The sequence below is a fragment of the Halyomorpha halys genome, unplaced genomic scaffold (genome assembly GCF_000696795.3).
Source record: "Halyomorpha halys isolate HHAL.00 unplaced genomic scaffold, Hhal_1.1 Scaffold599.1, whole genome shotgun sequence".
Classification (NCBI taxonomy): Eukaryota; Metazoa; Arthropoda; class Insecta; order Hemiptera; family Pentatomidae; genus Halyomorpha; species Halyomorpha halys.
The window spans coordinates 583,278-605,741 of NW_027108603.1; the positions used below are offsets into that span (position 1 = coordinate 583,278).

The 22,464-nt window shown below is 30.2% G+C and overlaps 4 protein-coding genes across 7 annotated transcripts in view; 2 read left to right on the plus strand and 2 right to left on the minus strand.

Moving 5' to 3' along the window:
* The first annotated feature begins 636 nt into the window (after positions 1 to 636).
* LOC106684663 (mitochondrial import inner membrane translocase subunit Tim10 B) lies at positions 637 to 3,661 on the plus strand. Its single transcript, XM_014426876.2, has 3 exons — positions 637 to 735; positions 804 to 899; positions 3,344 to 3,661. Exons 1-3 carry the CDS (start codon positions 712 to 714, stop codon positions 3,518 to 3,520), a joined length of 297 nt encoding a protein of 98 aa, XP_014282362.1. The 5' UTR covers positions 637 to 711; the 3' UTR covers positions 3,521 to 3,661.
* Positions 3,527 to 4,624, plus strand: Pstk (Phosphoseryl tRNA kinase). The gene has a single exon (XM_014426874.2). The coding sequence runs from the start codon at positions 3,527 to 3,529 to the stop codon at positions 4,349 to 4,351; it is 825 nt and encodes a 274-aa protein (XP_014282360.1). The 3' UTR covers positions 4,352 to 4,624.
* Taf7 (TATA-box binding protein associated factor 7) lies at positions 4,392 to 13,453 on the minus strand. Its single transcript, XM_014426872.3, has 9 exons — positions 13,225 to 13,453; positions 13,019 to 13,150; positions 11,089 to 11,169; positions 10,149 to 10,352; positions 8,437 to 8,590; positions 6,410 to 6,543; positions 6,206 to 6,335; positions 4,612 to 4,781; positions 4,392 to 4,537 (listed from the first exon to the last, which is right to left on the minus strand). Exons 1-9 carry the CDS (start codon positions 13,288 to 13,290, stop codon positions 4,508 to 4,510), a joined length of 1,101 nt encoding a protein of 366 aa, XP_014282358.1. The 5' UTR covers positions 13,291 to 13,453; the 3' UTR covers positions 4,392 to 4,507.
* Positions 13,454 to 17,327: 3,874 nt separating this feature from the next.
* Positions 17,328 to 22,464, minus strand: part of UGP (UDP-glucose pyrophosphorylase) — a 45,308-nt gene continuing 40,171 nt past the window's right edge. For all 4 annotated transcript variants that reach the window (XM_067046874.1, XM_014426870.3, XM_014426871.3 and 1 more), the window contains exons 8-11: positions 21,875 to 22,012; positions 21,631 to 21,797; positions 19,133 to 19,237; positions 17,328 to 17,554 (exon numbers count right to left, since the gene is read on the minus strand). In XM_067046874.1, the coding sequence (XP_066902975.1) occupies positions 17,447 to 17,554; positions 19,133 to 19,237; positions 21,631 to 21,797; positions 21,875 to 22,012 (518 nt within the window). In that variant the 3' untranslated portion in view covers positions 17,328 to 17,446. The remainder of the gene's footprint in view (positions 17,555 to 19,132; positions 19,238 to 21,630; positions 21,798 to 21,874; positions 22,013 to 22,464) is intronic.

The window sequence follows — 22,464 nt, forward strand, 5'->3', positions numbered from 1 at the left end:
ACCTACTTTAGTTATGTGTGATGAAATAAGAGAGCTGCAAAAGAATGTCCAATCACCACTACCACAACATATTTTAGACAATTTCAAAAGGCCAACTAATGCCTTGGTTCTTTGGAGGCCTCCTGCTGGAGAACTGGGAAAATATTTAATGAACATTCGAGATAATCTCAAAGAAGATACCAACAAAGAAGGACAACAGCAAAACATCTCAGATGTTGATATGGGAGAAGATGATAACAATAATGGGTCATCCAACCAAAACTTCAATGGTGTTTTTGCCAGGACAATTTAATTGATTGAAGAAGTGTCTTCATTAAGACTGGTAGTGTTATGAAACATGAAAGATCTTTTTTTTTAAACGTGGAACTAAGTATACAGTTTGTAAATATTTAAACTTTTAAATGTAAAAACTACATTTTATACCTCTTGATTGTTAATAGCACTAGTTTTTTAAAAAAAGTATTTGTACATGTTAAAATGAATAATTTTAGTTAGATACTTTGTAAATAATAGTATAAGTACAATATTTCCATGTTGTTACTATTCCTTTGGATTTTTTTGCTGTGTCTAGTTTAAATTCATACTATTCCAGTGCTATGTTATGAAAATACAATGGGATATCAACATCAAATGTTTGTTTTTATAACCTTCCTGTTGGTATGAGCAGGTTATACATGATAAGACTAGAGCCTGACTGCATTATGCTATACTATGGCAGACCCTCAGCTTAGACAGGTCAACAGTAGTTAATGTAATGTGTAGGATTTGAAATGGTCTGATTCTTAAATTTTGTTTAATTTTAGGTGAAAGACTTCTTAGGAGTTTTTAACAGAATTTCAGAAACTTGTTTTAATACATGTGTGAATACTTTTGTTGATAGAACTACAACTGATGAGGAGGTTAGTTTTATTGTTTTAAATATATGATCTGATTATTGTTGGATTTTAAACCAATGGACAAATTTCATGTTTTTAAAGGACATTGATTTAAGACACTAAGAATATTAGTTGGGTAACCATATCTGGTTTTATTAAACTATAATCGGTGTTTATAATCATAATCAGGTGTGCTATATCTATTAAATTTAATTTAACTTACTAATTCTCATCAGTTATAAATTATAAGAATTTACTAATACTTATTTGTTTTTATTTGGAACTAAGTTTAGTTATAAAATTTACATTTATTGAACAATGCCCTCTAACTAGTCTAATGAAATAATAAGCCTACTGTAGCATCTAATGGTCATACAGTATTATTCAGCTTATCTGAGCTGATATGTTCATTTTTTTTTTTTTCACCCATGATGTATTTCCAATGAATTTAAATAATTTAAGATTAGTGGTCATATAGCTTTGAGTAAAATATTTGTTATGTTACTGATTTTTTCTCTTAACAGTTCTTAAAACTTTAATTTGGGCCAGCTGTTGAACATGATTATTAATTCAACACACAGTAAATCACGGGTTCTCAAGCTATTTGTGGCACAGGTACATTCAAGATGATAAATTATATCTTCTTCTATTTTCAGTGTTCATGTAGAAATTGTGCAATAAGCAATGTATTTCAATAATTATACTCCTAATGCAGAAGGATTTACAAAAAATGTAGTCGCAGTTTTGATAATGGTAAATTGCTGAAATCTTTCAAACTGACTAAAATCAAATGTTTTCTACTAACTTTAGGTCAAAATTATTTTCACCAGTAACATTTTGATGCTTAGAAGATGTAAAAAGGAAATGTATGACAAATTATTCTCGTGTATTTTGGTTTTGAATGCACTTCTAGAGTTTATCATTTCGGCTAAAAATTACTTTTTTCCCTAGAGATCCATGTTTACTCTGTCCTATTTAATTGCCTACATAGCATCTCTTAAAAAAACCCAAATATATCAACCACTGTATGTTATCTAATTTTGGAAAAATTTGAAAATAGTAGTTTTTGTGTCTTCCAAAAAATCGGTCAAATGACTATCTTGTATCTGCATGTGAGATGGGGTCAGATTGGGAAAATTTGTCTTTTAACCAGAGCTTAAACAATTTATGTGTTAAGATTTTTTTTTTTTAATTTTGTTAATTATTGTAATAGCAACTTTCATAACATGTTCAAAGGATAATTTTTAGGTAGATAATGAATATTTAATGCAGTGATAGCATATAGTATTCATCTTGCTTGCGATGAGGAATTATTCCTTTTATTTTATTTTTTTCTTCAGGCCCAAATACATACTTAGTAGATAAGGACTTCAGTAAGATTGCTCCTTCCTTCCCTCCTTCCCCCTTGAAAATCAATGTACATTCTTCAAAAGTTTTGCTAACAGGTTAATCAGAAACTTTTCATTAAGAAAATTTGATGACAATTCTTGAGTGCTTTTACTTTGAAATCAGTGCAGACTCTATAATTTGGTTTAATTCAAATTTATAAAGATATGATTAACTATTGATAATGATTTCCTAAAGTCTGTTAGATTTTTAGAAGAATATCTGTTAAAATTTTGTTGAAAGTCCTGTAGAAAGTACAGTAAGCAAATGCTGTAACATAAGCAGTGAGCTGAGAGGTCCTCGGTTTAATGTTCCTCTTTCTTCAAAGAATAATATAATTTTCATTTTCATAAAAAAAAAAAAATAAATAAATAAATAAATAAACCTCATTCTTGTATATTAACATTAAGGTTAATTTTAACAGAACTTTGCTATTAGTGAGTATTGTCTGATACACCCTGTCTTTTTCTTACAAGAAAACTGATGATAAAAAAAGTTTCTGAAACATTAGGTAATTGTTTAATTAATCTTTCAACAAATAATTACTATTGACTCAGGGACCACTTTTGTGAGTGGGTGAGTTTGGTAGGCTCTGGAACCCACCTACTAGAGGTTTAAATCCATCAGCAATAAATAATTTTTTATCCTGTCGTGTCAGCTATTGACTAGAGTTGCCTAGTTGCCCCTAGGGGGCACCTGATGACAGACCAAGTACATGCAATCTCTGTTAAGCGGGTAATTAGTTTTCTAGGTTGGTTATGTCTTCTTCTAGGTCATAATGAACAGATTAGGCCAGAGGAAATCACCTTGGTGGATTGATCTTTTTATTTTTTAGAATTGATATTTATTATTTGGAAGAAAAAAAAAAATTTGGTCAAAACATCTTCAATGAACATTCCATGATAGAAATACTCTTATTACTGTTATAAGTTTCCGTTTTAATAAGTTTATTACCTTGCCTTCTCAATACATGTTTAGTTAGTGTCTTAAATCAATATTTTAGTTAATTTAAAAAATATTGATGACCATTTCATTTTCCTAATTAGTGATAATGTGAGATAAACTTTTTGTTTTTTCTGTAGATCCAGTGCTTAGACAGGTGTGTTACTAAGTATTTGGGATTAAATCATAAACTGATGGAGGTTTATGTTGAAATACAGCCAGAAATAATACAAAGACGAATGAATGAACTTAGCAGTCTCAATAATCAAGCTTCTAATGAGGAAGAAGTGAAAACAAATGAAGTTCCTGTTAATTAAATAATTATGGCTGAAGTATCAATTTTGTGTTTAATAGGACTTCCAGCATCTGGTAAAACATATTTAGCTTCCCTAATAGAAAAAAATAAACTAGGTTTTACTGAGATTCTACATTTTTGTTATGACAATTTAATTGAGTGGAATACGGATCAAACTATATGGAAAGAAGAAAGAAAAATTATTCTGTTAAATGTGGAAGATACAATAATCAGTTTTTTAAATAAGAAACAACCAATGCATAAATTGTTAATTATTTTAGATGACAATATGTTTTATCGTAGTATGCGTTACGTCTTCTATCAACTTTCTCAGAAATATAGAGCAAAATTTTGTCAGGTTTATGTTAAAACGTCGTTAGAAACATGTTTAATGCGTAATTATAATAGAGATCAGCCTCTTCCAACAAATCAGATTTTAAATGTTAATGAAAAAATGGAAGTTCCTGTTGATTATAATAATTGGGAGAAAAATACACTAACAGTAAGTGGTGAAGAAAAGGTTGAGCTATGTCTAGATGCAATCAAAATTCTACTTGATTCCGTGTTTCTACCAGCACAACATGAGATTGATAAAAAATCTTCAAAAATAAATAACAACCCTAAACATATTGCTGATATAGCTTTGAGAAGGATTATTTCATTAATTGCTCATGAAACAAAAACAAAAGATAAGTGCAAAATCACCGATAAAATGTTAAAACTAAATAAAAAAAGAAATGAGATAATGAATCTTATTAATAAAGATCAACTCGCTCTTCCATCAGATGAAAACGTAGATGTCTACATCAAAAAATTATTTCCCATAATGACTTCAGAACAGGAAAACAATTGACATAATCAAAGGTTTATTTTAAAACATTTAATATTCTATATGGTAGATTCATACTTACTTTTTATTATTAAATATAATTTTACAAATATGTATTTTATTATATTTTTTTTTTGTAAAAATAAAATGTACATAAATTCACTAATATGTTTCTTGGCTTCACATAAGGAATTCAGATAATTCCTGAAACTGAAATAGAAAATAAAAAATATTAAAATTAACCCTCTGTAATAATAACATCAGTAAATAAAAACAATTATTACTTCTTGTTCTTTATCCAATTGTTCTTGAATGAGTCCATCCAAGATCTCTTGAAACCTTTGGCGAAGAGCAATATTCTCTATATTGGCAACCTCCATTTCTTGTTGACTCCTTCTAACTCTTAATTCATTTAATTCACTTCTGAGTTCTTCAAGCCGGGCTTGAATATCATCTAAAAACAAATTAAAAATGGCTTAAGTATAGTAAATCTAAAAGATGTCATAGGTTTTTAAATAAACAGTGCTATGACTGAAACTGTTCAAGTTTGTACTAAGCATATGAAATTAATTAACGTTATTCGGTGAGGGACAACTGTAGATGTTTCCCCATCAGTTAGGGACACTTTTTATAGAGATGATATAGCCACAAACTAACTTGTCGGATTTATGTAATCTGAATTTTCCGGTGCTTATTGATTTGTATAAAGTTGGGGTCAGAGATCTCATTTTTTTATGCCTCTCCTTTCCGCATAAACCAGAAGACTCCGAAGATGCCTGATATTGTCTATTGTGCCATGCAAGCTAGGACCTGGCTTGCACCTACTACCATGACAGAGGCGAATGACTAGCTGGCCAGCCTCTGAAGGAGAAGCAACATTTTTCAGACACCAGACGAATTCGCATGGTATCCACCATTTCGCCTACTAGCCGACCTAGATGAGGGAAGAAACTGGAAGACACAGAAAAGACCGTGACAATGAAACTAACAACACAGTAACCCAGATAAGCCATAAATTCTCAATATCTGAGACCCCAATGCTCTGTCTTATCTTATATTTAATAAAATAATTATTACTCACTAATATACTAACCCAAGGTGCCCCTCCAGGGATTAACACTTGATTTAAGAGAAATTGAAGAATCTTGGTTGGAAGATAAAATATATCATGATTCAACCCCTCTGGTTCTGCATACAATTAAAATAAAATTTAAGCATACAATTCGGGTACCTAGAGTACCTACATAATATTCCCAACAAAAACAACAGAACCAATAGTCTCTCAGACCATGAATGATAATCATAATTAGGTTTACTAAACAAAATAATCAGTGAATAAATGACTAAGTAAATTAACAACAATAAAACTGAAAGGTATTTTTAAAAGCATTCTTTTTAGATATATATTCATTAAATTTACAAACATGGAAATTCAGTTTCCTTAAAGAAATGTAATTTATATCAGCTCTATTTTATAGAATGGCCAATGGAATTGACCACTGCCATATTGATCGTGACTATATAGAACCTCAGGAGTTGGACATACAATTCCTGACGTTTTAATTTTTCAAACTGGACTGTAATATTTCTCTATTCAATTAGCAGCTCTGTATCTTATATGATCCACCTTGTTTATATAGTGGTCCGGACCTTCTAACCGCTAAGACAATAATAACTCTGAGTAATAAATTAATAAATGGTTTTCAATTATTTAATATGCCAAATTTTATATAAAAATGCAGAACAAAATAAAAGTAGTGTCAGGAAAAATCCAATTTAAACCCCAGAAATCAAACCTGTGTTCAAAAATTTCATAATCACAGACGACTATTAATAATTATTGTAATAAATAATAGTCCAATATAAGGGAACAATTACCATTTGTGAGACCTTCCTTAGTGTTTCTCATATAATCCCTATCATCTTCAGGTTCTGTTTTAACAGGAAACATTGAACCTGAAAATTCAGTGACTAGCCTTTCATCACTTCTTTCTCCTCTATCAGACATCTGAAAACACAAGAATGTCATAATTCAAGCTGTTAAAAATATGATTATTATACTTAAGAATTAATTGCACATACTTGCAAAGACATCGAATCTGATATTCTTGAATCATCAGCAGACAGCCTCGAATTTTCTTCAATTTCCACAAGATTTAAATGAGGTTCTTCTTCATCAGATTCAGAAAGGGGTTCTCCAAATATATCATGTTCAGCTGTATTACAACAATCAGAAATTATTAGAATGAAAAAAAAGTTAATTAATTACATCAAAAAGTTAATTAATTTAATTTTATTATTAATATTCATCAGTACTTGGATATTGTGTCTAGAATTCTAAACAATCAAACTGGTAAGAATACTGTAATTATTTAATTACTAACTAGCTTGAAATGCATTATAACTAATACTCAACTCAAAACAGGTATTATTAAAAGAGGTATCCGACATTCTTTAAGTCAGAAGGTAGACAGGACTAACAAATTGATTAATTGATACCCATAAAATCTGACATTTGTTGGGATTATCACTGATTTTTTTAAAAAGTGTATAGCTATGATTACAGCTTTATCTTCCACTTGCTACAGAGATTAACAATCCGCCAAAAGATAATTGTAATATGGAAATTACAACCTTAAGAGTTTCTTGTGAGCAGAGGTGGGATGAATACATTTCTACCAGTGTCTGGTTTAAAGAAAAAGTACCATAAAAATTAATATTATAACAAACATAGATAGGAATCTAAACAAAACCAACAAATAACAGTTACATTCAGATAGGTTCTAACAGATGAATAGATTTTCTTTTGAGACATTAATTTAAAATGACCACACTCATTTTTAAAGTCATAATCAATGCAAATCTTGGAAAGTAAGAAAGAATAAATAAAATATATATCAGGTATGATCAGAAAAGAAGAAATATCAAAAAAATGCCTGCTCATGACTTTCAACAAACCAAAAGCTCATCATCAATCTGACCATCACCAATCAGTACATGTTGCTCATTACTTATATTTATTACAGTGCTTATTAAAACAAAAACTATTATTTATTTTTCACACAATAATGAAATTGTGACTCATCAGAAGGAAGATTTTAGTCTACCATAAAGGCTCGATAATATTAAAACATTTGCTAGGAATAAATTCATTTAAAATAAATCAAACACGATGATCAGGAACCGTTGCAGAGAAATATTAACCAAATTGTTCTATAAAGCACTATGAGAGCTCATAATCCGATAAAAACTTGATATCCCTCATCAAAATGACAATGGAAGATGAAGGTGCTAAGTCAAAATACAGCCAAACTTGATACCCGAGTTTTACTCAGAAAGAGGGGTGAGACAAGGAGATGTCCTAACGTGTTTGCTATTTAACCTTGCTCTTGAAAAAGTTATAAGAAGCTCTGACATCTAAGACAGACTTGTTTAACTGCTTGCCTTTGCAGATGATATTGACATCGTCGCTCACTCGCTCAACACACTTGAGGAAGCATTCTAAAATTTTATGGAAGCCACTCCAGACATTAGCCTGAATATACATGAAGAAAATACAGAGTACATGAGAGCTGAACAGAGCGTTGGAAATGCAGAAAAAGAACCTTTAGAAAACTATAAAGGTCTGTTCAGCTTTCAGAGCATAGACCAAGTTCTTTAGATGAATTGTATGCTCTAGAAATAAGAACGGGATGGAGGAATGGAGTAGACCAGTGGAGAAGATGGTCCAACAATGAAGTGTATAAGCTACTGGAGAAGATGGTCCAACAATGAAGTGTATAGGCCATTGGACCATTCCAGGAGTAGAGGCAGACTTAAACTGTAATAGTTGCTAAGACCGCTATTACTTTGCCAATTGAAGACTCATTGAGGAGGCCAAGGATCACACCGGTCTGTAGTGCCACAGTCAAAAAGAGATTGTCCACAATTTTAATACAAATGAAGAAAGTAATAAATCAATAATTAATTGTAGGATAACATAGGAAATCAATTATTTCCATATCAAAATCAAATTAAGTTGTTGATAACTACTTTATATTGTACAAAAGAAAAAATAAAGTGCCAAAGAAAAGTACTCAGCAGAAGAATTTTAAGAACAATTAACAGACCTAGAGTATTTTGAGTGTTATTTGCTGAAGTATCTTGACTTTCATCGGGCCCTAAAGGTTCCTCCTTAATGTGAACTTTCTTCTCTTCTTCTTCAGTAATAACTTCCCATTTGACACTCACTGCATCATTATCTCCTCTCAACAATCTTTTTACCTAAAAAAAAAAACTATATATATATTAAATCAATACAATTCAAAATAAGTAAGTTTTTATTTATTTCTATTATTCCTTGTCTAATGGCAATATGCTTCAGAAAATAAATTCACATGCCACATCTACCGATAAGGACTCGTGAAATTCAAATTCTTCTATTTCATTTTTTCCTAAAAGATGCTAAAATTATTTGGTGCTATGATCTCCCTCCACCCTACTTTAAAGCATAATACAGGAAGTTGTCCTAACAGATGGTAATGGCTCTGCATAATGACATAGTGTCAAGTTTCCCTCATTAGCCCAGACTTTGTAACCTTAATCATGGCGCAGATCATGACGACATTAAATTTTATATTTAATTTAGATTTAAATCCACAATATATTCTACAACACAATATTAATGGAATGCATATACATTTTACACAACTTCGTTTTTATATGATACATGGGTAAAACCAATGGAAATAATTTAATCAGAAACAAAAAGAAACAACAATACAATTAAAATTAGAGAAAAACAAACCCAACTGGTAAATATATGAAAAGACTATTAGAAAAATAACTTTTTTTTTCGATCAATAAATGGCACCTTAAGTGAGAAAGCACTGAACATCATGCAACAACCAATCAAATATCATTCCTCAAGCAATGATACCTCATGAGTACGAAAAAATCAACACAATTTTTTTTAAAATTTATAAGTCATTCTAGAGACATCTCGCATCAATCATTATTTCTTAGAATACTTATATAATTCTTTCTAACTCAAATAATTAATCCGAAATGTCTCTAGAATGAGATAATTTTTATAAATGGCATAAAGATTTTTTTTATATTACAAAATATCCTAAACAAAGGTATGATATGATGCTATTAAAGATAATAGGATAGTAAAAATTTACATAAACACAGGTAAGTATTCCTGCTAGACAAATACAACCAATTAGCTATTGTTATTTTATCTTTTAGATACATAATAAAATTTTTAACTACAGAGGAAAACTAACATTGATATTTTATGCACATTGAATTGAAATTGCCCTCACTTGATCATTGATAGTTTGAACTTTAAAATCTGTTAATGCATTTAACTTATCACTACCTCATTGAGAACTTTCAAATAGTAAAATGAATATGTGTTTGCTTATATTGTAATCATAAACCTTAAAATTAAAAGAATCATGTCTCATTAACTTATGCCATAATGGATGGTTAAATCACCACCTTCCATCATAACAGAAATTGGCAAATTATTAACATAAATAATGTCATTGATACCTCCATATTTGAAGTTACATCAACTTTTACACTTTTTTTTTTTCAATAAATAAATGTAATACAATAATAGAATAAAACTTAACTGACTGTTCTAATTTTTTATTCTATTCATAATAATTACAGCCTTATAAAAATATACAATAAGAAAAGTGATGTATATATTAAATATATAATAGAAATTTTAAAAGAAACTACCCATTAGTAGCACATCAAGGGCTATTTTAGGTTAGGGAGTTCAGGTGATCACTCTCATTCTAAAAGCCATAAAAAAAAAATTTACCTCTTTTTCAACTTCTGGCGCTTCAACATACTTTTTCTTAAGAGTTTTCCTAAACCTTCTCTTTCTAACATTTTTCAGAGGAGGAGTGATTCCGTGAGGCCAAAGAAATTTTTTTTCAACTTTATTAGGATCTTTTTTTTTATGTTTAGTTGGGGACTCTTCATCAGTTGTCACTTGATCATCTTCTTCTTTGCAAATCATCAGCTAAAACATATTTGAAATGAACACTGCTTAGAAATAGTATATCATTGGCAAAATTGTATAACTAAATAAGTCCCAAAACACTTTGATTTCGAGTTATTTAATCTTTGAGTTTAATTTATACACAACTATTAACTATAAATACTACTTAGAGGAGAAAAAAACACTCAATAGGATGATATTTTAAATCTTTGTTTCTCCAGAAAAATTCAGATTTAATTTTTACGTGGTTTCAGACTATTTTTAACACTGTATTAGAATATTACAATATAATACACAACCATTTGGTAAGAGAATGTCACAGAAATATTTCCCTTAATGTCCAACTTGGCCCAACCCATACACACCTTTATATTTTCCTTTAAATAAAAAATTCTTTTCATTCTTCATTTCCAGGTTGGTGTTCATTAGCATTTAAAATTTCTGGTAGATTGGGATAAAATATATGGGGAATGTTGGATAGTTGTTCCTCTCCTACTCTAAGCCATTTTCTAAACATCCCTTGAGAAACAAATGCAATCACAATTGAATACTATAAAAACTTGAGTCATGAAACTTTTTTCACTGAATCAATATAAAAAATAAATAGTTAAAATCTACAGTAGATGAAATTCTTTAGCTGAAAAAAAAAAGTATAACAAAATATATATATTTATAAAAGAACAAAGCTGTTCTCTTATATCACTCGGCAATACACTCCCTTTTTAAAAAATCTAAAATAAGAAAAAGCTTGAATTACCTGACATATGTCTGCAGTTTTATAAAAACTTTTGTTGTCAATAGTCTTTAATGATTCCACAATAGTAGGTAAATCTACAACCTGAAACATTAAATAACTTATTTTTTTTTTTAAGTATAACAAAAGTAGAAACATAAATCTATTTGCTAAAAAAATTTCATTCTGTAATAAATGGAACTATCTCTTACTCATTTAAAACTTTATTTATCTCAATGTCTTTATTAGTGACTAATAAGATGAAGTATCCTAAACACTCTACTTGATCCAATAAATACATTTTCATTTATTTTAACATGATGACATTAACTCCAATAATTTTTTTTTAAACCTATTTCCAACTACCTCCTTTACATAATGAATGTTTTAGACTAATTAAATAGTTTCAAAGCAATCTTCTTAAACAATATTTATCTTGGACTAGAATAATAATGATCATTCCAATTTAATTTTGTTGATAAGAAGTGATCGTTTTTTTTTTTTTTAAGGTACAAGTAAATTACTATTGTTTCCATTAAAAACTTTTGCAAAATAATAGTTGTGAAAAATAAGTTAAATACACACTCAAATCCAAATATTCTAGGAAAATCAACACACAACTAACTTGACAAAACAATGTTTACAACAGAGCTAAAATAGGGATCATTTTACTTTATGTTAAAATTTAAATTATTATGGCATCATTACATGAACTTCATGACATAATTTTCATTGTACAGCATATTCACTGATTATGATAATTGTGTTTTTAAGTTGTGGTTGAATTGAATAAAATACAAAAAATGGTACTAGTTTTCAAGCAAAGTCGTTAGCAGTGATTCATTAAAACAGCAATAATAACAATAATAGAGTAGATTATGACCCACACCAATAGAACATTAAGTAAAAGTAAGTAAAGGTACTTCCATTTTTGAATATTTATTCGGAAATGTTATCTCTTTCCAATTTAGTGAAGCAGCACGCAGGACATTTAAGCCAATTGCAAAGTTTATTCAATTCTATGGACTAAGATTATAGGAAGGGCTGCCTGTAGCTTAGTGGTTAAGACACTCTTACCGATTTGATATCTATTTGCGGTGCCACTTCAAATCTGGCCTGGGGCGTTGACTTTTTCATTGAGTGGCAGTCCCACAAAATGAAAAACTTTGAGCCCCAACCATGGTTTGGAAGTGATGATCCATACATCCAATGGGAGTAAAATCATCCGTAAAATGATACGGAGTTTACAATAGTTAAAAAAATGAAGTAATTAAATCTTCAAATGGTTAGAAAAATAAAATAATAAGTTATTAAATACAAATTTAAATTAAATAATAAAACTTAATACAATATTTAATCACAACAAATGTTTCAAAAACACTAGGCTATTAATATATATTACTAGTTGGGGACTTTTTTTTTAATGACCTCCTTTCTGATCATTTCTGACATATGAGGGAGGGGGTTATCTACAGATTACCACCTTATTCTAACCATGGTAGGGGGTAAAGTTTTCATTTTATGGGACCGCCACAGAAATAAAAGTTGATCCCAAGGCCAGATTTGAACCGGTCCCACTGCAGTCACGAACCAGTAAAAGTAGGCGCTTGAACTTTAACAGCTCTAGTTGGTAGAAATCCTTTTAATATCTATTTACAAAGCAAGATATTAAAAAACGAAGGCATTTATGAAACCTTCGCACCTCAAAAATAATAACCATTTATTCCACTTAAATCATTGATCACTAGAAATATTTTTTAAAAAAGGGTTTTAAATTTAAAGTACTTCATTGTGTAAATTTAAAGTTAATATCAATCCATCAATGGAACCCAAAAGGTTTATCCTTCCAACATCAAAGAGAATTAACACAGTTATAGAAAGTGAGAAAATAGTGCTACTCACTATACAGCTAAAGATTAAGATTATATATTAAAAAATATAGTTCAATAATTACCTTAGCATGTAAATGCCAATTGTCAACTTTCACTTCTCCATACCTCACATCATTCTCCAGTTTTATAGTAAACCTGTCTTTAAGACTAGTGCTTCCACTTCTAAGCATTTCTCGAAGTACCCTTGCTGGTTCCTAAATAAATGAAAACCGGTAAATAATATTTTTATGTCAAATGAATCCTGAGAATAAAACAAAACAATATTTACCTCTGGTAGACGAAGTATAAACTGACATTCTAATTCTACAGGAGCTTCAATTTCTTTCTTCGACATAATTTATAACGCAAATAATGATATGTAATAAGCTTAAATTTCAAAGCTTTAGAGAAAATTTAAACAATTAGATAAACCAAAATAAAATGTGTAAGACATCAACAAAATCGTAAACAAGTCAAAGAATGACACCTGAGAAGGTTACGAAGCTTCGCCAAAGAAGCCAAGAACATTTCGTAAGATTAAAGGCCAGTGAATGTGTTATCGGGCAGGTATCAATCAACGGTCTATTAATTAAATGGCGAACTACTGTGTATAGGTAGTCCTAGCACCAATATAAGAGGTGAGGTACTCTTAACATCATAAGGCCTGGACAATGCACGTTCAAATAAGTAAGATAAGCTAAATAGGAGGTGAATTTACAGAATGATTGCACGATGGAAACTCCAGTCCGTATGGTATTCGCTTAAAGGGGCCTATACATGTTGGCCGAGCCATGGCGACTGAACTCAGACATACGCGAGTATGTGGATGTGTGGCTTGGCTTGGTTGGCCTAGGCTCGTTGCCGAGCCGTCGAGAGTCGGTTTTTTGGCCACAGATCAAAGGGGTTCGTGAGAGCGCTCGTGTAGCATCTCCACCATTGTTCTTTGTCTAGTTGCAACTGAGAGCTGTTAGGAGGTTAAAGGTGTTTGTAGGTACTTTTTATAATAAGTTTTATATTTAATCTTATTTATTTATATTTAATTTCCTTTCATTTTCTTTTTTTGTAATAAAAATAATACAATCCAAGTGCAATGGCTGAAACTACTAGTACGTCCGCCATGTTTGCCTCTCTGAATAACACTGACATGTGGATGGTCCGCTCTTTGTGTGGCGAGCATTTGTACGAGCCTCCGATCCGTGGCGAGCGGCCAACATGTGGATCCACCTTAAGGTCGTGTAGGAAATGGAAAATGGTATTCGCTTTAGGCTCTTGTAGGAATGGAGACTGATGTATGTTAGGTATCAGCTTACAGTTGAGAGGATAGCCAGTTTAACTTATATTTGTTCTTAATCCTGAAAAAAAGGCAGATACGGCCGAGGAATATTTGTCCTCCGTAACGCTCTGAAAAGCAGAAGAAAGAGACGAGACTCAGTGAAGATGGAGTGGAATTATATTACAATTGTCATTTTCAAAATCAGAATTAAAATATACGGAACCATTAGTTCAGGTTATTACCCACTATTTACTGAGGAAGTGAACTCTTCCGTATTGAAGTCGATTGTTGAAGTCTGAATTTAGGTCATATATTTCTATAATTAATTTTATTTCAATAATTAAATTTGAATGAATTAAAAGTGTTGATTAAATTCGTTAATTGAAGAATCCTACAAGTTGGCAACGGGTAAAACTATGGTGAGTTTCAGGTGTTTGTTGATATTGAATGTAAATGACGTGGATTCATGTCCACGGTGGATACGTGCAATTGAAATAAATATTATAGCCAAATATATTATAAAATGAGGTCGAAAAAGGTCCTCTTGTTTGTCAAAAAACGTTCAATTAAAGTATAACATAGGTCTACCAAAGAAAATATATTATAATCATCAGTAATTCCTAAAGTATTTTCATTATTTTAATCATGATAATTATTTACTTTAGGTCCTCCAGAAAGGCATGAAACCATTATAAATGGACCAGACTATCCCTCGGCAATCCGAAAAGTACCGGAGGTGACCGATTCCCAAACCTTCATTTAAAAATGAATTGCTTGCTACTTCGATAGGGATTTTTTCCCTCCAGAGGAAATTTCTGCTGGAGAATGGTCGTTATATCTTATCCCTCCTCCAACCCTTTCCGTTTATAAGCATTTTCGAAAAACTCGCGTTTCCTCCACCATTCAAATTTCTTCCTGTCCTTCCTTGTGCCTTCCTTTTAACGAAGGTTTTGTAATTGCCTTAGTTCTATATCATGTATGTTCCATTCTATTTCAACATTTATGCTTTATTAAATATTAATGTTTGCAGGGGATGCGAAGTAGATCCAAAAAATATTGTGGAGGTAGCTGGTGTCGACAAAGAATATTACCTCAACCTCCTCCAAAGGCACAGCGTGATAGGAGCACGTAAAATTTGTCCTCGATATAGAGCAAGTGGTGTGTCATATCTTGGCCCAGCATGGTTTAGGTAGGTAATAAAAAAAATAGTCTTCTTATTTAATAACAAATTGTTTCACTTCTATATATTTATTGAATCGTATAAAGGTTTTTAGATGCCAAAGATATTACAGATTTGGTGTTAGTATGAGGACTAACACTTGGCTAGTTGGGACACAACCCCTTCAAAAAGGTGTGCCATGTGCCAAACTACCTGTTTGTAGTTCTTGCCTGTCTTCTCCAAACGAGAACTTAACTACTATAGCCCAATCAGGCAAATATTTGTTAGTGATAGGTCTCCATCCTCTCTTTCACGTTGAAATTATTTAATCACAGGTTTGAATGAATAATCTTTAGTAAATGGATAATTTAAATGTTCTAAGTTCATCGATTTTCTTAATTCTGGATTCTTGAGTGAGGCATTGGTAGTCAAGTGGAAAATATATTTTTTGGTTGGTAGATTATCACAAAAATCTTGGAATGAATAGTTTTATTTATAACATATGTGATAATTAATAAAACATAATTTATTGATTTTTTTATTTCTTTATTAATATTTGCTTTTTTTCTCTCTCAACTTTTAAACTTCTTGAATCCCTTCCTGATTGGTTCTGACATATGAGGGAAGTTACCACCCTATTCTAACCATGGTGGGGGGTCAAGTTTAAAGGAATAAAAGTCGACCCCTCAGGACAGATTTGAACACATGCCACTGCAATCAGGGGCCAGTAAAAGTTGGCGCTTTAACTGCTCCAGGACTAAGGCTTCTTAGTCCTTAGTTGCTATCATCTTCCTCACTACCAAGATCTTCCTTATCACTTGAATATCTTGATGATAATCTTCATTCCGGACATAAGTCTCTTCTCATTCTTTCTGTACGATATAGGAGGTTGGTCCAGGGTCGAAGTTGGGTAATTAATTTTGTCACATATAGTGTTTCTTCTTAAATTTAATAAGGCCAGATAAATATCCTCACATTTTTCAGTTAATTTTATGAAACTATTGTCTTTTATAGAAATTTTTGTCAAACCATTTGAAATAGAATAGTGTGAACTAGAAACTATTTGAGTAAGCCCCCAAGGTCTTGACAAAATTTAGTATTTTCTAAAATATTATTACTTGTTTAAATGCTCTTAAAAAATGGCAAAAAAAGGATAACAGGAAAAATACAGCTTTGATCTTGAAAAAACAAAAAAGAAAAGATCAATGACGGCAATCCTTTGGAAATTCACATTGTCATCTTGATATCAAGACTTATCAGTTTGAACACAAAATCTTGAAGTTTGGAAGATTGTGCCTGGACAGGAAAGAGCATTTAAAAATTTAATGAATTTTCTACACTAAGAAAAAATTCACAATCTGATAGATTTGCTATAATATATAAATCTTCTCATCTCCAAAATTATAAATTGGACACAAAAAATGGTCTAGACATCACTTCTGCCTCTTTCTGTGATATTGATCACACTTTTTAAATTTCCTGTTCATAATTTTTTTCTTTTGATTCTTCTCTTCACCCACTCATTTTAATTATGTTTTATATTATGTAAAATAACATAATCACACATCTCTTTTAAAATTTATGTGAAAGTGCCTTTGAATTTTTATTAGTAAAATAGTTTTTAGAATTCCCTTGTTTGAAGGAATATGGCCTGCCAGAAACTATTTATTAGTTTTTATTATTAATAGTTTGTTCTTTTCTTTAATGCACTTTTTTCAAAACCCAGACTATCTTCCAACAATTAATTACATACAGTCAATGCATAATCTTCAAATATGGTTATTGATTAATTTAATTAACATTATATATGTAGCAGTGATGATATGAGGGCATATGTTACTCTAAACTCTTTCTCTCTTAAAGCAATCAATGCAATAATTTTAGAACAAACCTCAAATTAACCAATTCATTAAATCATTTGGTATTTATATGATAAAAAGATTTTTAAAAAATTAAAAACTTGCAAAACAGAAAAATATATTTTTAACAATACATGAGCATATATGCATCAAGCATATAATTTCTATTTTTATAAATAACAACACAGTTCATACAAATAGACTGTAATTCAACATTGACTTAGTGATCTAATATCCTCAAATTGCCTGATACAATTTTGTTTTCGAGGATTGCTCCAGAGGGTATATCTATTCTGTCGCCATGATTTGCGATGATGATCACTGTCCCCTACAAAACAAAAAAAAAAGTGATAGAATGAGTAGAAATTAAAGTATACAGGATAAAAGACTTATTTTAGTAACTTAATAGTCTTATACAAAATCAAATATAATTTAAAGGCCATGTTTTGCCAAACATAAGATTAAGAAAAAACCAATTAATAAGTAATAAACCAGAAATAATGCTTCAGAAATTTCTGAAAGCTAATTGTCATTCAAACAGTATTGAAATTCCTACTTTCATAAAATAATTAACTACAAAATCTTCTTGAATTGTCATTATTGCCATCATTATCTACGATTAAATGCAATAGATATAATTATTTCATTCATATGAAATACATACATGTGAACCAAATAAAGAAACAATTGAACTTAGTACTTACTACTAATTGCATTAAATAACAACAAATAATAGTTAAATAAATCGAAAATACATTGATCACATGTCTTTCAAATAAAGAAGATTAAAAAAAGACAACAAAATAACATATAAGCGTGTTCCAAATAGCTATAAATAATTAGAGAAAGGACGTACGTGAAAGAAGAGTTAATATGTAAGGAATGTTCAAGCCAATTGAAAATTCTTTTACCTTGTTTCTTAGTGATTAGAAATAGACTTATGAATATTTTCTAAGTACTAAACCAAGCATCATGTTTTCGACACAATATTTATAATCCATAACCAATTTTTTATAACAACTATCATTAGGTCGATAGTAAAAGTGATCAAGTGCTGTTTTTTTCTTTTTTTAACATAGCATGGTTATTTTTTCATTTATTAATTTATTCTCAGCACTATGGTCCTACAAGAACCTAGGCCTCTCTAATCAGCTCCCTCTTTTCCTTTCCTGGAGAAGCACTCACCATCTTCTAATTCCCATCCTCTTTGATTGCTCTTATTGTATACTCAATATCATATCTTTGGTAAAGCCCATTTCTGACCTCAAAATCCACTCATTTTCATCACGGATCAACAATAGTTCAGGGTTCTGTCCAAGAAACAATCTTTTTTTGGGATTCCTAGTTTTATCATAGTTTCATAATTTTTCCCAGTTTATGCTATTATAAATCTGTTTAAAATCTATACCATAGTTTTTAAAAATTGCAAATCCTTTCCTTTAACTTGAACACTTCATTTTATTCTCTATTGATAAGGAAATTTAACCAAAAAGCTTGTTCATTTAAAAAAAAAAAAAGATAACCCAATGAGCATATTTGATTAATTAATAAATATAGATTATATTTGTTCATGTTTTAATTGATTTCATACCAAAATTATCTACATTTGAAGTAAAAATAACGTAGAAAGATTGATCACAACACAATGGTAATAGTAGATTCAAAACTAGCGATCTTTTTAAATACCTATGCTTTATAGAAAACCATGGAATTAAAAGTATATTTACATTTAACTGGACCAGAAATAAAAACTTCATATTGTACTAATAATAATAATAAATTTTTTTTTTTAATTTTTTCTAATTTAACATACTTATCATCTTTCAATTTATCAAATTTACTATATAGAAATTAGTAATTTACTAATAAACTCATTAAATTATCAGATGATCTATAAGATACTAACTTTAAGAACAACATTCCGTCCAAAAGTTACATCTCCAGAAACTGTAAGATGATCTAAATCTAGTATATCAGGAATAGAAGCAAATCTGTTCAGAAACTCTGCAACCTGAAAAATGATAAAATATATAACTATTTAACTGCTTCAATTAAAAAAATGGTATTAAACAATTATTTTTTATTATAAAATTGCTCATTATAAAAGGAAAATGGTCCGAGTGTGTTCAAAGAAAAACTGAAATAGTAATTAAATTATTTACATTGAGCCAACGTTTCGCACAACGTTGCAGGGCTAAAAAAGATACCAACACTTAAATGATATAAACATAAATGAACAAAATAAATGTAAAATTAAAAAGATGTACAGTGAAACGTTAAAATTAAATAAGAATAATAAAAGGTCTCATAAAATATTAATAGATTAACTGCCCCATGTGGTAGACCAGGTAATCCAGTAAACTACATTGGAACGGTGTAAAAAAGAAATAGAATCTTTTAAATACCTGCGAGGTAAGACTGGAATTGTAGTGGATTGTAATGATTTTTGTAAATTTTAAGAAACAATGGGGATATATGGAAGGGACCTGTTCTGAAAAAGAGATGGAGAAGGTTGAGAACTGGATTTATGGAGTCAATATAAGAGTTTAAGAACTTGTTTGCCACATTATGGAAATTATTGTTAAATAAAATTTGCTTAATAAGTTGTATGTTAGTCTGGTGATATTGAGGGTCAAAAAGAGATAGGTATCAGTGGATAAGGTTCTTAGCAACATAAATTTTTTGGTGATCAGATTTTATTGTCAACGGGATTTCTGATAATAAGTTGGTCAAGAAAGGGAGGGAATAGTCAAATTCACATTCAACAGTAAATCAAAGACCTATATTCTCTCAAAAAATAATTTTCATTAAGAAATACGTTGACGATTTCTTCCTTGTCCTCAATCCTGACAGAATCCCCGAAATTCTATCAGCCTTTAACTTCTACCACCGTCGTCTTTGGTTTACTGTTGAACGTGTTTCAGCATTCCCTCTCTTTTCTTGACTAACTCTTATGTTATCTCTATAACTCCAGTTTTCAACCTGCTCCACCTCTTTTTCAGTATAGGTCCCTTCTGTATATCCCCATTCTTTCTGAGAATATACAAAAATCCTTATGATCCACTATTCCTACCTTACATCTTGGCCTGAATTCCCACAACAAAATTTCCCATCTTTTCTCTAATTTATAAGACCCTATTCCTTTTTTACTCCATTCCAATGTAGTTTACCGGATTCCCTGTTCTACCCCATGTTGTAATTCCTTCGATATCAGCGAAACTAAGAAGCAAATTAAAAATTGTATTTTCCAGCACTAAACTTCTATTAACACCTGTAACCCTTTTGCCTCTAAATTGTCAGAACATGCTTAAAACCTCAATCATTCTTTTAACTTTGATCATACATCAGTTCTTGCTACTGTCCTCAGGCATAAAAACGCCTCATTTTGGAATTCATTTAAGTAAATTTAACAGAGAATTCCATCAATCGTTAAGTTGATGAACACTGCATCTCCCTGACATACCAACACATATTAAGCCTAATTACCTCTTAGTTCTTCTTTTCTCTATATTCTGCATTTCAGAAGTTCACTTTCCTGTCATGTCTTTTATCTTTTTTTTTTTTAATTCTCACTCTCATACTTACTTTTATTACTTTATATTTTATATATACTATCCATTCTTTTTCTTTGATATTTATGTATTTTATTTTTACTTATATTCATATGTTACTTGCAACTTAATTATGCTTACATTAATTAATTTATTATTAATTTCAATTAATTACATTACATAATTGACACACTTCTGTACCTTTACTTGTTTTATATGTTGTCTTTTCTTCATTATACTATATTTATTGTATCCATTCTTTTAACTTCATTTCTTTTGCGTATTCTTTTAAAATTGTTTGTGCACATATATATAAAAACAAGTTTCTTTAAACAAATTTAAATTTCTCTCCCCCTATTATGTATATTATCATTTAAGCTTGGGCTTTATTTGATATTTTCTTTAATTTTCTAATACTGTTTACTTTAACGTTATTTTCAAATGTAACATGTTTTTAACCGTTAATCCCCACAACTTCTCTATAAAATCCTATCAACAGTCCAGTCTGAAAGGTTCGTTTCCTATCTTGTACATTATTTTCCTTTATTCTTGATTTTTATCTTTTTCTTCTTTTTTTATCTGTTGTTATTTCTGTTTTCATTAATTACCTAAAATCTTTTATTATTCTTATTAATTTTTATGTTTCACTGTACTTCTTTTTTTTCATTTACATTGTTCATTTATGTATACATCATTTAAGTGGTTATATATATTTTAGCTCTGATGAATCCCTGCAACATAGGGTAAAACATTGGCTCAATATAAATATTTAATTACTATTTGGGTTTTTCTTTTACCGTACCCAGACCATCTTCCTTTTATTTTTTTAAAACTATTTTTTATATTTCCCTACCTTGGAAAAATGTCTGTCTCCTAACTTCACTAGAGGGGTTGTAGGAAATAATCGGTCAGGAGACATTACTAAATGGCCATTTGACAATTTATAAAGATTGCTCATAACAAGCAGCATATCAGATGTTTTCTTCACTGGAAGAAATCTCCTTCGGGGAACATTGATTCCTAAAAATTAAAAAAAAAAAATTATTTTTGGTTTAAACCACCTAATAAACTGAATGAAATATAAAAACTAGATTTACCAATACATCCGTTAAAAGATTTCATTGCCGCTCCAACTGCAGTTTCTAGCTGAATAACACTTACACCATTATTCAATGTTTTAGGATTTACAATTATTTCCATATTTAAAAGACCTTGATCTAAGACTCTTTTTATGGCTGAAAAATTGAAATAATAATAAATTAATGTATTTCTTATTCTTGACTAATGACCTACAATAAGAAATATGAACGAAAGCTGGTGATACCTCCTATCTGAAAACTTGTTCTATTCTATATTTTTTTTATGAATCCTATCTTCATTAAATGAAATTAAAATGACAGATTATTAGTAACGCAGTACAAAAAGTACAAAAAACTTATTATTTTATTTTTCTAACCATTTGAAGATTTAATTACTTTATTTTTTTAACTATTGTAAACTCCGTATCATATGTATCATATCCTTCTGGAAGACTTCCTATAATCTTTTTTTTTTTTTTCTCTTCGGCCAAGACCCCCATTGGAGTCCTATACTGCCTAACCATGGTTGAGGGGTTAAAGTTTTTCATTTTGTGGGGCCACCACTCAATGAAAAAAGTCAACGCCTCAGGCCGGATTCGAACTGGCAC

What these genes read in the sequence shown, in the direction of transcription:
- LOC106684663 (XM_014426876.2), top strand. Translation starts at nt 712, where the DNA reads ATGGCAGACCCTCAGCTTAGACAG. An exon ending in CAGACCCTCAGCTTAGACAG is followed by an intron (nt 736 to 803) that starts GTCAACAGTAGT and finishes GTTTAATTTTAG; the next exon opens with GTGAAAGACTTCTTAGGAGT. An exon ending in GAACTACAACTGATGAGGAG is followed by an intron (nt 900 to 3,343) that starts GTTAGTTTTATT and finishes TTTTTTCTGTAG; the next exon opens with ATCCAGTGCTTAGACAGGTG.
- Pstk (XM_014426874.2), top strand. Translation starts at nt 3,527, where the DNA reads ATGGCTGAAGTATCAATTTTGTGTTTAATAGGACTTCCAGCATCTGGT.
- Taf7 (XM_014426872.3), bottom strand. Translation starts at nt 13,290, where the DNA reads ATGTCGAAGAAAGAAATTGAAGCTCCTGTAGAATTAGAATGTCAGTTT. An exon ending in ATTGGCATTTACATGCTAAG is followed by an intron (nt 11,170 to 13,018) that starts GTAATTATTGAA and finishes TTAATGTTTCAG; the next exon opens with GTTGTAGATTTACCTACTAT. An exon ending in AATTGGATAAAGAACAAGAA is followed by an intron (nt 4,538 to 4,611) that starts GTAATAATTGTT and finishes TTTCTATTTCAG; the next exon opens with TTTCAGGAATTATCTGAATT.